The sequence below is a fragment of the Hemibagrus wyckioides genome, linkage group LG12, assembly GCF_019097595.1.
Source record: "Hemibagrus wyckioides isolate EC202008001 linkage group LG12, SWU_Hwy_1.0, whole genome shotgun sequence".
NCBI classification, from domain to species: Eukaryota; Metazoa; Chordata; class Actinopteri; order Siluriformes; family Bagridae; genus Hemibagrus; species Hemibagrus wyckioides.
Genome location: NC_080721.1, coordinates 15,694,652 through 15,709,564, shown reverse-complemented (window position 1 = coordinate 15,709,564; position 14,913 = coordinate 15,694,652). Strand labels below are relative to the sequence as shown.

Genomic DNA, 14,913 nt, shown 5'->3' with positions numbered 1-14,913 from the left:
TCTAGACTATAATATGTATGGATGGGAGTATTCTACCCAGTCTGGGGCATGAAGAGCTAATTGTGAGTGTTAGAGGAGCTGAACACACAGCACTAGCATAAGCATGAGTGCACCATAGATTGGGAGGAAACATCCACCCATACACCCCCTTCTGAAAGTTCACACTCATCACCCATGAAAGCTTAATTCACATCCAGTACAGTAGGTGGCGATAATGCTCCTAAGGAGTTATTCACCAATAAACAACAAGAAGAAGATGAAGAGGACGCCCGCCCCCCCTCCCCTCCTCTCTCTCTCTCTCTCTCTCTCTCTCTCTCTCTCTCTCTTTCTCACACATACACACACACACACACACAATATTTAGGGACAGACCGAAGGCTTTTCTGGAAATTTCCTCTTTAACAGCCTGAAACCGAAACTCCGCCCTGATTGTGCTGATTGTGCGCACGCGCAGTTCTCCGTCTAGTTTACTGCAGTCGAGCTGTGTTTCTCTGTGTCTTCATGAGATCTCCAGACCAGCACCAGACATGAGGTGAACATGTTTTCTCATTTCTATATCTGACTCTTTAATAACAGTAATAACAATAATAAACCACAATATGTCATTTCCTCTCTGCTCATCTAGTCAACAAGAACAGATTCTGAAGGACTTCCTAATTCCTGATCTCAGTAAAGGTAAGGGTTTATAAACTCTGACGGTAAACAGTATAAATAAACGTGTTTGATGTGTGGGTTTGATTAATTCTCTGCTTGTTTTCCATTTGCTTGTATAGATAAGCCAGAGGTCTATCTCCGGAAGATCAGAGATGTTGCTTCTAAGCACCGCCAGTCAAAGATTAAACTGAAAAAGATGGGGAAGTACAGTTTTAAGGTGGGATCTTTGGCAGAAACGTCATACAAGAACGAACCTGAGATGTTAGAGGAGTGGGAGCAGTTCTACCTGCCAGATCACATGTACATGGAGGTGATAGGAGTTCTTGAGAAGTTCTCCTGTAACTCCCCCAATGATGAGCTGGTGCTGATGGTGTGTGAGGATGGAAAGGTGTTTGCTTATGAAGGTAACAGGCTGCATCTCATCAGTGACAGCCTAAAAGATCTATTCGAACATGGCCTCCAGTTTCCAGGAATCAAAGAATACTACCGCGGTCAAAGCTTTGAGGACATGGTGAGTTAAAAATCTTGTTCTGTCCATCATTAAGTTATATAAAGTGTCTACACCTAGGGAGAATCAGGTTAAGGATGTTTTTAGGAAAATATAAGATTCAAATCACCTAAAACCATTACTGTAGTTTAATATAAATCACAGACTATTTTCTCAGTTTCTCCTACAGATCTTTACAAACCTTCTACACAATTTCACAATTTAACACTCCAGTGATCGTCTTAGTTTGTTTCATTTTTACATTGAAAATAGAGTTGAGGTTGAAGTGTTTATGAACAAAACGGCTAAAGACATCCAATTTTTCACAAGTTTCATGCTGAGTTACTCTTTAACTTTCTTGCCTGTAAGCCGTGTTGTTAAGACTTTAGAGGTTTGATTAGGGTCACTGTCCTGCTGGATGCTGGTTCTCCTCCAAAATCCCGGCTCTCTGCAGTTTGGCTGTTTTATGCTGCTCTTGGAGTAACAGGCTCCAATTCCAAATTAGCCGAATCATCCAACAGTCCTAAACCACATACACTGTGTCAGGAATATTGCTATATTTAGTTAAAAAATATTGTTTTCTATAAATTTGCTCAATATTAAATATTTTATATTTATGGAGTTGGAAGAAACCCTTAACCAGAGCGACTTCCAGAACTGCTTTGAAGTCTCTATCAATAAATAAATAATAGAAATAATAATAATAATAATATTGTGAATTGTTCATGATAGTTTTTGGAATTAAAACCAGTAAACAGTAGAAGTAATGTCTCAGGAGCAGGTTATACATTCAGAATATCTGCATTAATATTGGGATTAGTGAAAAATTCACATTGGAAATGAACCGAGTTTAAGTATGTAGAGCATCGCTGATAAACGTTCCTTCTTTGGGTCTCTCTGTAGACTGATAAAGAATGGGACAAGGTGAAGAAATCCAAAGAAGCGATGAAGATGATGAAGGATCACCAGGAGATGCTGGAGTGTGCTAAGGATTCTTATCTCACCAACCTGGACATCATCATGGGGAGAGCACAAGGAGGGGTAAGAAATTTAGAGTATTGATCAAACTGTTTTATTGTCACTGTGACTGATTCTAATAGATAAATTTCCCTGTGTTTCTCTACAGGCGAGTTCTGCTGGAGCGAGAGATGAACCAATTCCTGTTCATCTGTAACACAAACCCCTTGCTCTGTCCTGTGTTTTCGTTTAAAGAATACGAACACTATGTTAAGATTAGTGTAAGAGATCAAACTCTGAATCATAATTCATTTGGAAAGTTGCACTTCTTCTTTTTCCTCTTCTTGTTCTAAATAAAAGACGTGTTTATACACAAAAACACAGAGAAGCTTGTTTTTGTTCTTTTATGTTTCACATGCAGTTTAAAAATGAGATGTTAAAGGGAGCTGTGTGTGTGTGTGTGTGTGTGTGTGTGTATGTGTGGTTAAAGATGAGACCCATATTCAGAGTCCTAATTGAATATAAATGATTAAAATGGGAATAATAATAATAATTTCATATTTAGAGATGTGTTGACTAATAAATGTCTTGTAGTTTAATAAATGCTCATGTAAGGCTATGAGTGCATTATAAAGTTTGTAAATATGTAAATAGAGAAAAATGATGTCTTTAACATTGCCAAAAAGAAAAAAATACTCAATGGTCACACACACACACACAATCAGATATCAAATAGATTTTTTTAGAAATCAGAATGTAATAAGTCATGACACCATGCTGTTTAAAGAAAATGATAAAATTCATGACCCTCACCCCCTGTATGACAGAGTAACATCTCTGAGCTCCTTCAGTGACAGACTGTTCCATCCTAAATGTCTGAAGGAGCGATACAGAAGGTCTTTTCTCCCTACTGCTATTAGACTTTACAGTCAGAGCTGCTCTCAGTGAACCAGTCACCATAATACACACTGTTAGTACTGATCTTTATACTGATCTTTATACTGATCTTTATACTGATCTTTATGCTGATCTTTATGCTGATCTTTATACTGATCTTTATACGGTGTATCTGCCCTAAACATCCTTATTGAAAACATGTTAATATTTACAAAAACAACAATGTGATTATTTACATCCCAGACAGCAACAAACCCCAAGGTTCATAATCAGGACAGAACCAGTCCAAAACCAGAACCAGGAACACGATTAGATAAACATCGACATGTTGAAGCTGCTGGCTCTCGTTTCAGCTGAGTATGGAATGAATTAATCTGAACACACACACACACACACACACACACACACACCCATTTGTACATGGCGTTGTTTCCTGTTCTGTGTGGAACAGGCCACTCCTTTACTTTCCCAGAATAAATTAAGCTGAACTGTAGAGCAGTCACTTCTCCTCCAAGATGGCTGAGGTAACACTGCTCTCGTTTTCTCTTTTTTACCCTCTGTTTTTTACCCTCTGTGTGTATTTGTGTAACGTCTGTTTATTGACAATTTCTTTTAGTCTGCCAAAAAACCAAAGATGAGCAAAGAAGAAAGGTGAGCAATTTTATTGTTTTTCAGCTGAAGACATGAACTGATATTAGAAATGAAATGATTGTGAGCTCGTATTATTTTAGTGTTTCTCACTGATTTCTCCTCAACCTGAGATTATTGTTCCTGCACTGCGTTCATGTGTGAGTAGAAATCTGTCCTCTCATTCGTCTGTGTGATACAAGGGCAATGAAGCGCCTGTGTGGAGATGGTTTCCCAAAAAACGCATTCAACCTCTTTAACAAAGCCATTAAAATAGTCAGTGACAAAACCTTGGAAGCAGCCAGCTCCCTGTCAGAGGAAGACTTAGAAAAGGCAAAGCAGATACTGGATCATGTGAGTGGAACTGCTTTAATATACTGGTTTAACTGGGCTTTTAACCTCAGTGTCTAATTTGATCAGTAAGTTTAAGAATTTGAAATAAATGATTATAGTGAGAATAAACTGGAGAATTACTCAGCTGTAATACTGATTATGCTTCATCACTGTGAGGTAAAGAAATCACTTACACACTTTACACACATTCATTCTGCCTATTTCATTTTCACTTCCTGTTGAAGCAGAGTTAGTTTTACTACCTCAGTGTTTATTACCATCACTCATCCACTCAGCAGTCTCTCTTTATTCTCTCTCTATCAGCTATAAACACTCGTCCACTCAGCAGTCTCTCTTTATTCTCTCTCTCTATCAGCTATAAACAGTCGTCCACTCAGCAGTCTCTCTTTATTCTCTCTCTCTATCAGCTATAAACACTCGTCCACTCAGCAGTCTCTCTTTATTCTCTCTCTATCAGCTATAAACACTCGTCCACTCAGCAGTCTCTCTTTATTCTCTCTCTTCAAGTTAATAAGAGAAAAATCTCAGCTGCTCATGTTACTAAGAAACAAAGAAGTATAAACTCTGTCCTGAAGATGTCGAGAACTTCAGCTTCACCTCTGGCTGACACACAGCACTGACACTGGAAACTCCTTACACACACACACACACACAAATATGTTACTATATTATCAAATATGCTCACCAAATAGAAACCACAATTTCAGTAGCATGTTATAAAGTGGTAATACACACAAATGATAAGCTGTATACTGCATTTTATTGACTGCATATATTGTTGGTTCAGTTCAGTCACTGTCAGGCAGAAGAGTGTCTGTTAGCTCACATTTACACAATGGAGAACTTAATGCTCTCATCCAAACTGCTTCTCATCACTGCTTTAATTATCTCTTATAATGTGCTTTATTTTTCCTCAAGATGCTACACAGCATCCTGTTCTTAGGTAACATCCAAGCTACATGCTACCTCCCAAAATACATCTTTTCTGATGTGGAAATGTTAAACAGAACTATGAATGATTTCCCAGATGCATTCCATCATTACCAAACCTATGTGGCTCGACGAACACCTTTCTCTTACTTTGTGGAACTGGTTAGTGTAACATGATGAGTTATTTTTAATAAAGTTATACTTTTATTTCATTTTATATCTAAAGTTTTATGTGCAGTTTGTAAAGTCTGCTTTTTTCCCCCAGGTCACAGTGTGCTACAGACAAGAAAATGTGATGATACCCACAGTGATTCTAATTCTGTCTGAATTATTAAGTAATTGTAAAAAATCAGGTGATCTTTACCCCCTGATTTCCACAGTCATATGCATCTGTGAGACAGATAACCTCAATTACTACGGCGTGTCTCTGTCCTGTGAAAGTGACAGAGAGAGAGAGATCATGACTGCTGTGTCCTGTCTGCATGTGTGGCATCCCAAAGTCTCCTCTGCTGTGATGTCTGTGTTTCCAGAAGGCACTGGAAATCCACGTAGTATAAAACTCCCAGATAAAGTGAGTTGTAGAGCGTATGCAGTGGAAGACATGAGCCAGGTGAAGCCACCCTGCAGGCGCTGCCATGAGCTTTACTCTCTTCCTGGTCCCTCAGAAAATCTAAATGACCCGGGTAACTGTGCTGAGACTGAGGCCATCAGTAATCTCCTCCATTGCCAAAAGGGTGTGGATGACAAGACCACCATTGCTGTAGGTGTTTATAATGACCAGGAGATTAGGGGAAAAATGACAACTTGCTTTAATGAAAACATGAACAAGATAAACATGAAGAAAAGCAAAGGAAATCATATTAATTATAATATCCTGACTGTCTATAATTAGTGTCTATCTGAATGATCCTGAAGCTCTAAGATTCTGTAGCTCTGAGTTTAATCTGAATCTGTATGATCCTGTATGATTGCTACTCTCAATAGATTCCTACATTTTGCCAGTAAAGGCTCTCAGATAATGAATAAGAATGAACAAGCTGCATTTAGTGCATTTTGAATTCTATTAAATAAAAACAAAACATGATAAATATTTACTCTCCTGTCTGTGTCTCTTTAAAACAAACAATAAAATAACACAAATTTATAAAAAGTAATATCTGTTAATATTTTCAAATATTTTTACAAAATAATAGATTGTCCTGAAAATGCTCTGCAGTGCAGAAATAGTAAATGACATATTCAAGTGAAGGAGCAAGTATGGCTTCCTATATAGAAATCTTTCCAGAAGGAATAAATATGTTTACATTCAGATAATAGATGTGTTAAAGTTTTTATTTCTAATTCCCTGAAGATGCACAAGCCTGAAACATCCATAAATCAGTGAAATGCACAGTGTAAGTACATCAAGCTGATGTTGCAATATTTAAAACCTTCTTTATTTCCAACATACCCAAGTGTTTGTCAGAACATGCTGAAACATAGACTTACCCAAGGCGTCTGGCAAGGCTTAGTTCAAACCCCACATTCATTAATGCAGGCAAAACCTCACATTTCTCTTAATCCTGAAAATGTCGACCCCCTAATCCAAAAGAAAAACCCTATGTGCATTTAATCAGTCTCTTCTGCCACTCTACATTCCCTGTTTTTTTTTGCATTAACCCCATAGACATCACCACTTCTAAATGCTTGGGTAAGAACACAGTGATCATCGACCTGTCCTGCTCGCACCACAGCCCAACTCCTAGTATCAACAGTCTAATTCCCAAAGATGTATTTTTGGGTCATGCACCTCTGTAGACCGCTCCATTCAATCAGTCAAATCTGCTGTTAAAGGCTCATAGCATCTTTTCACATTTTTTGTCTTCAGATACTCCTTTAACAAACAGTTTTCACTGCCTTCTACGGATTTCTCATGAATTCACCTGTAATCACTTTCCTTTAATCCTGCCCATGATGCAATGCTAGATAAACACCAGTTCACTCTATTCCCCAAGCGCTCTAAGACCGAAGGTTGCTAACCGAAGGTTGCTTTGTCATTAAAGCCTGTATTAATCCTGTTTTCTTCCCTCTCTTGTCCATGTTGAGACACACCACAGAGATAACAACAACAATACACAGACAATAAAAAACAGCTTGAGAATACACGTACATCTTAACGCACATCTTGAGATTTGTACGTACAGTAAAAAAATATTAAAAATATTAATTTATAAAAATACAGTAGCAAGCAGGAATTTGTCAGCATCAGTAAAGTGATATTCTGTTGTTCAAACGTCAAATGGACATTATTAAAGAAATACATTTAAAGAATGAATAATGTGTTCTGAGTGTTCTTGCAGCCAAACCATAAATTTCATCTTTATGTTCTGAAATCAGACGATGGTGCTGATAATACCTGCTTCACATCTAAGTGATTACATACAGTATACAGTATTAGTGAATTTTGTGGAGTGAAGGTAAAATATCTCTAGTGGCTGACTGCAGAATTGCAGTGTAAGTTAAATCTCTACAAATAATTATTAGGAGTAGTGTTCTGTCATTTTTCTGTCATATCTCCCTCAATATTATACCTTATGATAAATATGTTTCCTAGACGTTATGGTGATGAGTGAAGGGGTGTGGTCGATGATGTGACTGATAGCTTCAACACACACCTTAATCTCTGGACAGTTCTGTAGCAGAGCTGTGTTTTTCTAACTGACCCTCATGAGGAATTCTCTCAGGTTCTCCGGTATGTTGTTCATTTCATTTGTTGTTGATCTGAAGCTAGGACTGTTAAATATAAGATCTCTTTCAACTAAAGCACTTATTGTTAATGAACTGATTACTGATCAGGGGTTTTCAATGTTTAACAAAAACATGGATTAAACCAAACGAGTATGCAGCCTTAAATGAAGCTTGTCCGTCTGGTTATAGTTATATACATGCCTAACCATGCCTAAAAGTCAGGGAAGGAGGTGTCACAGTTAGTCATGATGATAAGCTAGGTGCAGCACAAAAATCTAGACATCATTTCAACATTTGAGGTTCTAGATTTTATTCTTAACTCATGAAGCCATTAAAAATAAGTCTACCCAGTCGATTCCAGTAATTCTTATTTACAGACCTCCAGGGCCATATTTTCAGTGTATTTACAGATTTAATTTCAAATCATCTCTTCAAGATGGTGCCGGTGAGGTCGGCTGCTCTGACCATGCTTTGTTTCCTGTATCTAGGTGTTGACATCACCCAGACCTGTCATTGTCCTGTCACATCAATACCGTGGTGAAGAAGCCCCAGTAGTGTCTCTACCATCTTAGATACCTAAGGACATTTAAACTACCCTCTCAGGTGCTAAGGACTTTCTACACCTGCACTATTGAGAGCATCCTAACCAGAAGCATTACAGCCTGGTTTGGCAACAGAACCAGACAGGACAGATGAGCTCTCCAGAGGGTGGTAAGATCAGTGTACCATACACACTTAGCTCCCTGACCTGGAGTTTACAGCAGGTGGTGCTGGACCAAGGCCAGGAAGATAGTGAAAGGCCTCCTACACCCCAACAATGGAATCTATTCTCTGTTGTGTTCTGGGAAGCGCTTCCATGTCTTGAAGGCAAACACAGAGAGAATGAAGAGGAGCTTCTTCCTGGAGGCCATTCAGGCTCTCAATCAGGAGAACACCTTGAACCTCTTCTGGACTTTTTCTGGACTTGCCACAACACCACTATCTCAGCTGGACTTTTGCATAATTGCACTACATGCACATTTCTGGACTTTAACTATATAAAAATATAACATTCTATCTTCATATTTACACACATCACTGTACCACATTCAGATCCAGTCCCTGTATTCAGACCATAATTTTCAGACCATAACCATATTTTCCCGAAATGCCCTAGATGTTTATTTCTTCTTACTGTATCTAATTTGTGTCTAATTTTTATTCCTTTACTGTATTTTTGTTCTTTACCTTAGTGTTGGCTAATTATATATATATATATATATAGCATTTTACTACATGTCATACTGTGTAGGTTTGTGTATGTGACAAATAATATTTGAAGAAACATATTAGATGAAACATTAATTGTAGGAGACATTAAAGACCCTCTGAGAACAGCAGTTGTGTCCACCTTAGATTCAGTAGGTGTTAATCAGAGGACCCACTCAGAATGGGGGTCACACTCTGAATCTTATTCTAACATTCGGCTTTAATATAGAACATATAATCACACTTCCACAGTCGGAAGCTATCTCAGATCGCTATCTTGTTTTGTTTAAAATGCGTCTTAGACACGATATATGCAGTCTACAACATCACCGTGTTAAATGAAGAGAGATTTACCAATAGTCTCCCTGAATTATCATGCATGATTGGTTCTCCATCTGATCCCACAGAACTTGATCAGGCAATTGATTACCTGGAGTCAGTCTTTCGCTACACCCTAGATACTGTAGCTTCACTTAAATGGAAAATAATTAAAGAGAAGAAACTAGCACCCTGGTACAATGACCACACACAAGCTTTAAAACAATCAGCTAGGAAACTAAATTGTTAGTATTTTAGTCAGTGTGGACATAAAGCCTTCTGAGCTAAAGAAAATCTCTTAGTAATGCTAGATCACACCATCTACATGCAGTATCTACATGCAGTAGCAATGACTTCATGAATTATTTCAGTTGAAAAATGTATTATATCAGACTATTCATTTAAAAGCAAACAATTTGATAGTTAATCCTGTACATTTAAGGGCCGTGTTCAGGGGCCCAGTTTGCTGGACCTGGGAATTGAGCTCATAATCTTCTGATCAGGAGGCTAACACTTTAACCCCTAAGCTACAACATTCCCTGTAGATAACACTATTACTGTTTCTGATCATCGCTTAGAATGCTTTAATCCCCTTCAAGAGACTAATTTAATTTCATCAATTTCTTCTTCAAAACTTTAAACCTTTACATGTTTAAACAGACAATACCATTAGCTACCAAACCCATTCTAAAAATAATTAGATCTTACCTTACCACTGGCTATGTGCCTAAATCTTTGAAACTAGTGGTTATCAAACCCCTGTTTAAAAAAACAGACCTTAAATCATATCAGATGCACTAAGATGTGACTTTTCTAAGCTTAGCAAGGTTATGTTCAGAGTTCCTTAAGATTCTGTTTTAGGCCCAGTGCTTTTCATGTTATATATGTTACTCCCTTGTTCAATCATTTGTAAACATGGTATTAGCTTCCACTGTTATGAAGATGACACACAGTTATACGTTTCAGCAAAGTCAGATAAGAGACACCAGCTTATTAAGATTGAAGAACGTGTAAAGGACATTAGACAGTGGATGCTCACTAACTTCCTCCTGCTTAACTCTGACAAAGGTGAGAAAAAAGTGAAGGTTATTTGGTAGTACCACAAGTAGCAAAGGCTACAGCAGTGGTCAGAGCTTTTTCTTACAAAGCCCCACAGTTATGGAACAGCCTTCCAATTAGTGTTCAGGATTCAGACACAGTTTAAAGACACATTTGTTTAGTCAAGATTTCAATAGTTTTCTTAGGTAAAGGAGCAGATCTGGAAGGTTCATGGTCACAGAGTGTTTGGTGTACTGGAATGTTTGAATGCTGTCATCTTACCACCTTTGCAAGTCGCTCAGGTTTGCTGACTGTGAAGTGGTTGGTCGCTCTCTCTCTCTCTCTCTCTCTCTCTCTCTCTCTCTCTCTCTCATTATCTGTTCATCTACACATGCTCTTTCCAATGATAGGAAGTACACAAAGGCACCATCACCAGGAAATAAACTTTGGAGCTTTGATTTTGGTTAAGAAGATTTTTCAGACTTTCTCATTTTGTAATGTTTGTAATTTTTATTCTATATTTTTAGATTTTTAGACAGATTGCAAGGCTCAGTCCCATCTCTGAAGGACTTTGGCCAGATGGAAAGCTGACCAAGATACCGCAAAAGATAAAGAAAGAAAACTGGTAAACATGTTTGTCCTACTGATTCTGGCAAGCTGTGTAATACAAAATGACAAGAAACCACAGTTAGTGTTACTCACTTTGTGTTAAGCCTAGTTCCTCATTTCAAAATATACTTCACTTAGACAGCAGATATTGTTGACACATTAACTGTGTTGAAATATATCAGTTGACAAGGATGTTCTTGCAAATTCATCTCAAACGTTCATTTCTTTACTGTAACATTCATTTGATGCCTACAGCTTGCTCTGTATTTTAAATTGTGTATATATTACTAATACACTGGGTTTTTAATCCACTGGCAGAATAGAAATAAAATTTTGGGACATTTTCAATCAGTTTAAAGAAACGAGGCTGTGAGTCTGATATAAAATGAATCAGGAATCTGTTGGATTTCAATGTGAGATGTGTGTTTTTCCCTCTGTTGAATAATCTTACACAGAATTTTAGTGGTTGAAGATATCACCTTTAAATTTTAGATGCTTATGAACAAGCATCTGGGTCATCGCATAGAAAGCATTCATAAATGGGACTCAAAAATAGCTGATAGATGACAATCACTGGACAGAAGGGATGAGTGCTTCATCTCCTCAGGCAACTCTTATAACACCATCCTTAAAGCTCAGATCTAACCTGTAGCTCTTGCTACCTTTCCTAACATTGTCCCTTTTCTCAGTGTTACTATTTCATCCCAGAAGTATTGCTGTTGCTTCCTTTGATCCTTTAATTCAGTGTCTGTGAACCAAGCTGTGATTTAAAATTCAACATTTGGAATTCTGACTCTGCTGATGATCAGGATCCTAGCAGTCTGAAACTGGATATGGAATTTCAAATTCAAGGCTGTAATGTGTCTTTATCTTCTGAATAAACCTCACAGATATCAACAAGTGAAAATAAATGAGCAAGAGTTATTGACCCGTCATCCCCACACAACCGCCTCACTGCCAGCATTAACAGTTTCATCCCCCGTCCTGGATAATGCTAAACAAGTCCAAACTCTTCCTTCATTTACTAGATGATTCCCTCGCAGCAGATTCAGTGACAAGCTTCTGATTTGTATCCAACCGAAGCAGCTGCCTCATCCTTGCAGCCTCAGGCCAGAAGCCAACACTCCTCACACCCTCAGGATTGGCACAGCCGCCACAGACTCTGCCAAAGAATCTAATGTGGAGCACCTTTTCACCCAAGCAGCACAAACCAATTGAGCCTGCATTTTAGTTTCTAACAGGCCTCCTCTGTCTCTTGCCTAAATAAAATACATAGACATGATTGAGAGACATGAGACATGAGAGATTTGTATTAAGCCTAGTTCATCATTTTTCAAAATATGCACTGATTAGTAACAGATAATCTTGACAAATAAACTATGTTGAAATGTGTTGGTTTAACACGAACTGTACTTGCAGAAAACGGAAGGTAGAAATGAAAATTGAACTTTCAAAACAGCCTTTATTTGTCACATATACATTACAGCACAGTGAAATTCTTTCTTCGCATATCCCATCCTTGGAGGTTGGGGTCAGAGCGCAGGGTCAGCCATGATACGGCGCCCCTGGAGCAGAGAGGGTTAAGGGCCTTGCTCAAGGGCCCAACAGTGGCAACTTGGCGGTGCGGGGGCTTGAACCCCTGATCTTCCGGTCAACAACCCAGAGCCTTAACCACTTGAGCCACCACTGCCCACTCATGATGACTAATGACATCTCCCTGGACCATGTGGCAAAAGAAGAAGGACTTATTAACAAATTAACAACTGGAATTTACAAATGCTGGATTACATCAGACTCTTGACACATAAAGCAGGTTAATGGAGAAGTTTACTTCCCTGAACAAAAAATTACACATCAAACATGAAAAATCAGATGATCATCAGATAATAAAAAAAGGAATATGGAAAGAAATTGCCTTTGACCTTTCAGCTTATTCATTAGGCACACAAAAGAAAATAAAAATACAAAATGAAAAAGACAGATGAGAATTTATAAAACAAAACGACTTGTGAATAATGTGTATAAAAATTTACAATGGAACCAAATTAAACAATACTTAGTGAGGAATCAAATATTCATCATGAAGAATTAGCAGAATTTAATAACAGAAAATCACCTGGGATACAGGGACTGCAGGGAAATTATTATCATAGTATAAGATCTTTACTGTATATAAGGATCACTTTTTTTTCAAACAAATTCATATACATGATTAAATTACTGTATAAAGATTCAAAAGTATAAATTTATTTAACATAAATATGGGGATAAAGCAAGGATGCTGATTGCTTATTTCTCTTTGCTCTTATAAAGGAGTAAGGCTGTATTTAGCAGAGGGAGTGTTTTTTCTATAATAAGGCAAGTGAACTGTTTAAAGAGTGTCTGGTCTCATTTACTAATTCTGCTGCAACTGGGTGAGCTTTCCACTATAATGAGTACAAGATAACATGTTAAACACTCCATCCTTCCAACAGAGAGTTTTAAACAGACAGAAAGGTCACTATAACTTAGAGAACCACTCTGTACCATTGTGGTGAGCAAAAAGCCTCTCAGAATGCACAAGTCAAAATTTCAGGCAGATGAGCTACAACAGCTGACTATGTCTGAGAGTGAGACTGCAGTAGCCACAGACTCACCAAAACAGCACAGTTGAAGACTGTTAATATGTGGCCTGGTCTGATCATTCTTGATTTCTGGCACAGATTTTAGGCTCAGACTTTGGCACTAACTGCATGAATCCACTGACCCAACCTGCCTTGGGTGGAGGTGGTGTAAGGTGCAAGGTTCAAGGTTCTGTTGTCAGTACTGCCATGTGTAGACATACAGAGAAATCAAAATACCGTTTCTCTTCTCTCGTCAGTATTAACATTGTAATTTTCAGTCAGTGCAACAAAGAACAGATTTTTGTGACGATAAATAGATAAATTTAAATAGATATAAATAAACCAGTAAAAAATAAATTGAACATCTGAATGGATATATATCTGAGTAAGTGTAAACAATATATTCTAGGTGCAAATAAGCTGAAGATAAATGTAAACATAAACATGAAGATAAACATTCAAATGTAAACATTCAAAGTTAGATGCAAAAAAAGACAGCATGTACGATAGCAGCAGTATGATTAGTGCAATAAGACTGTAAGGTGTAAAGTGCAAACAGTATCACACTGAATAGTTTATGCACGTAATGCTGAAACATGTAATGTGTTTGTAAACAGTTCAGTGTGTATAGAATTTTTGTCAACAGTATAAAGTGTCTAATGTGCAATGAAGTGTGGGTGGGCTGTAGTTTCATAGATCAGGAATAGGTATGGGAGGAGGTACATGATGGACAGAATTCAGCATCCTGACAGCCTGATGGATGATACTCTTTGAAAGTCTTGTGGAGTTGGAGGCTCCTGTACCTTCTCCCTGAAGTGAAGTCATGGTGTGTGGAGTATTTTCTTGGCACAACTTTGAAGGCTTGAGGCTGTTGAGAGCAAACAGCAAACCTTTATTATAGTGCAAAACCCTTCGACTGCACTAATGCACAGAGCTGAAAATCTCTTCCATGTTGAATAAAACATTAAAGATGAAGCCTTTGCATGACATGTAAGTCTTTGGAACTGTGCTATGTAAAGTGAAGATTCTTCAATGTTCTCTGACAAAATTGAACGGAACACTGGCTGTCAAATGCAGAATTGGTTTCTATGAGACATGCCGTCTTCTGACTCCTGAATCTCCTGCATAATGACCACTCCATCATCCAATGTGTGTCATTGGCCTTATTTAATTAGTGAATTAAAAGAGTGATAAAATTGCTTGCATCCTGAACACATTAAGTTGTGCACAGGAGTAACTGTTGAAGCATTTTATTAAAAAATAAAATGTAAAATAAGCCATTTTTTAACCTAATGTGCAGTGATTACTGTGATATTTACAACTAGAACTATTCAGCAATATATATTTTTTTATTATGGACTCCTGTGAGGTATATTTCAGTGCTCAACATCTTCTTATTCATATATATATATCATCATGATTCATCATGATAATTTCTGAAATAAAGAAAAGACAGATTTGGGA

General features: G+C 37.7%; 2 protein-coding genes across 3 annotated transcripts; both read left to right on the top strand.

Moving 5' to 3' along the window:
- Positions 1-317: 317 nt before the first annotated feature.
- On the top strand, positions 318-2,486 carry LOC131362859 (uncharacterized). The gene is made up of 5 exons (XM_058405161.1): positions 318-532; positions 626-675; positions 774-1,165; positions 2,045-2,182; positions 2,268-2,486. The coding sequence occupies exons 1-5, from the start codon at positions 528-530 to the stop codon at positions 2,313-2,315; spliced, it is 633 nt and encodes a 210-aa protein (XP_058261144.1). The 5' UTR covers positions 318-527; the 3' UTR covers positions 2,316-2,486.
- Positions 2,487-3,419: 933 nt separating this feature from the next.
- On the top strand, positions 3,420-6,001 carry LOC131362368 (uncharacterized). Of its 2 annotated transcripts, XM_058404264.1 has the most exons (5): positions 3,420-3,519; positions 3,612-3,646; positions 3,826-3,976; positions 4,895-5,068; positions 5,172-6,001. In XM_058404264.1, exons 1-5 carry the CDS (start codon positions 3,511-3,513, stop codon positions 5,796-5,798), a joined length of 996 nt encoding a protein of 331 aa, XP_058260247.1. In that variant the 5' UTR covers positions 3,420-3,510; the 3' UTR covers positions 5,799-6,001. The 2 variants fall into 2 exon arrangements, with proteins under 2 accessions (XP_058260247.1, XP_058260248.1); XM_058404265.1 differs by lacking the exon at positions 3,420-3,519 and having other exon boundaries at positions 3,629-3,646; positions 3,792-3,976.
- Positions 6,002-14,913: the final 8,912 nt, after the last annotated feature.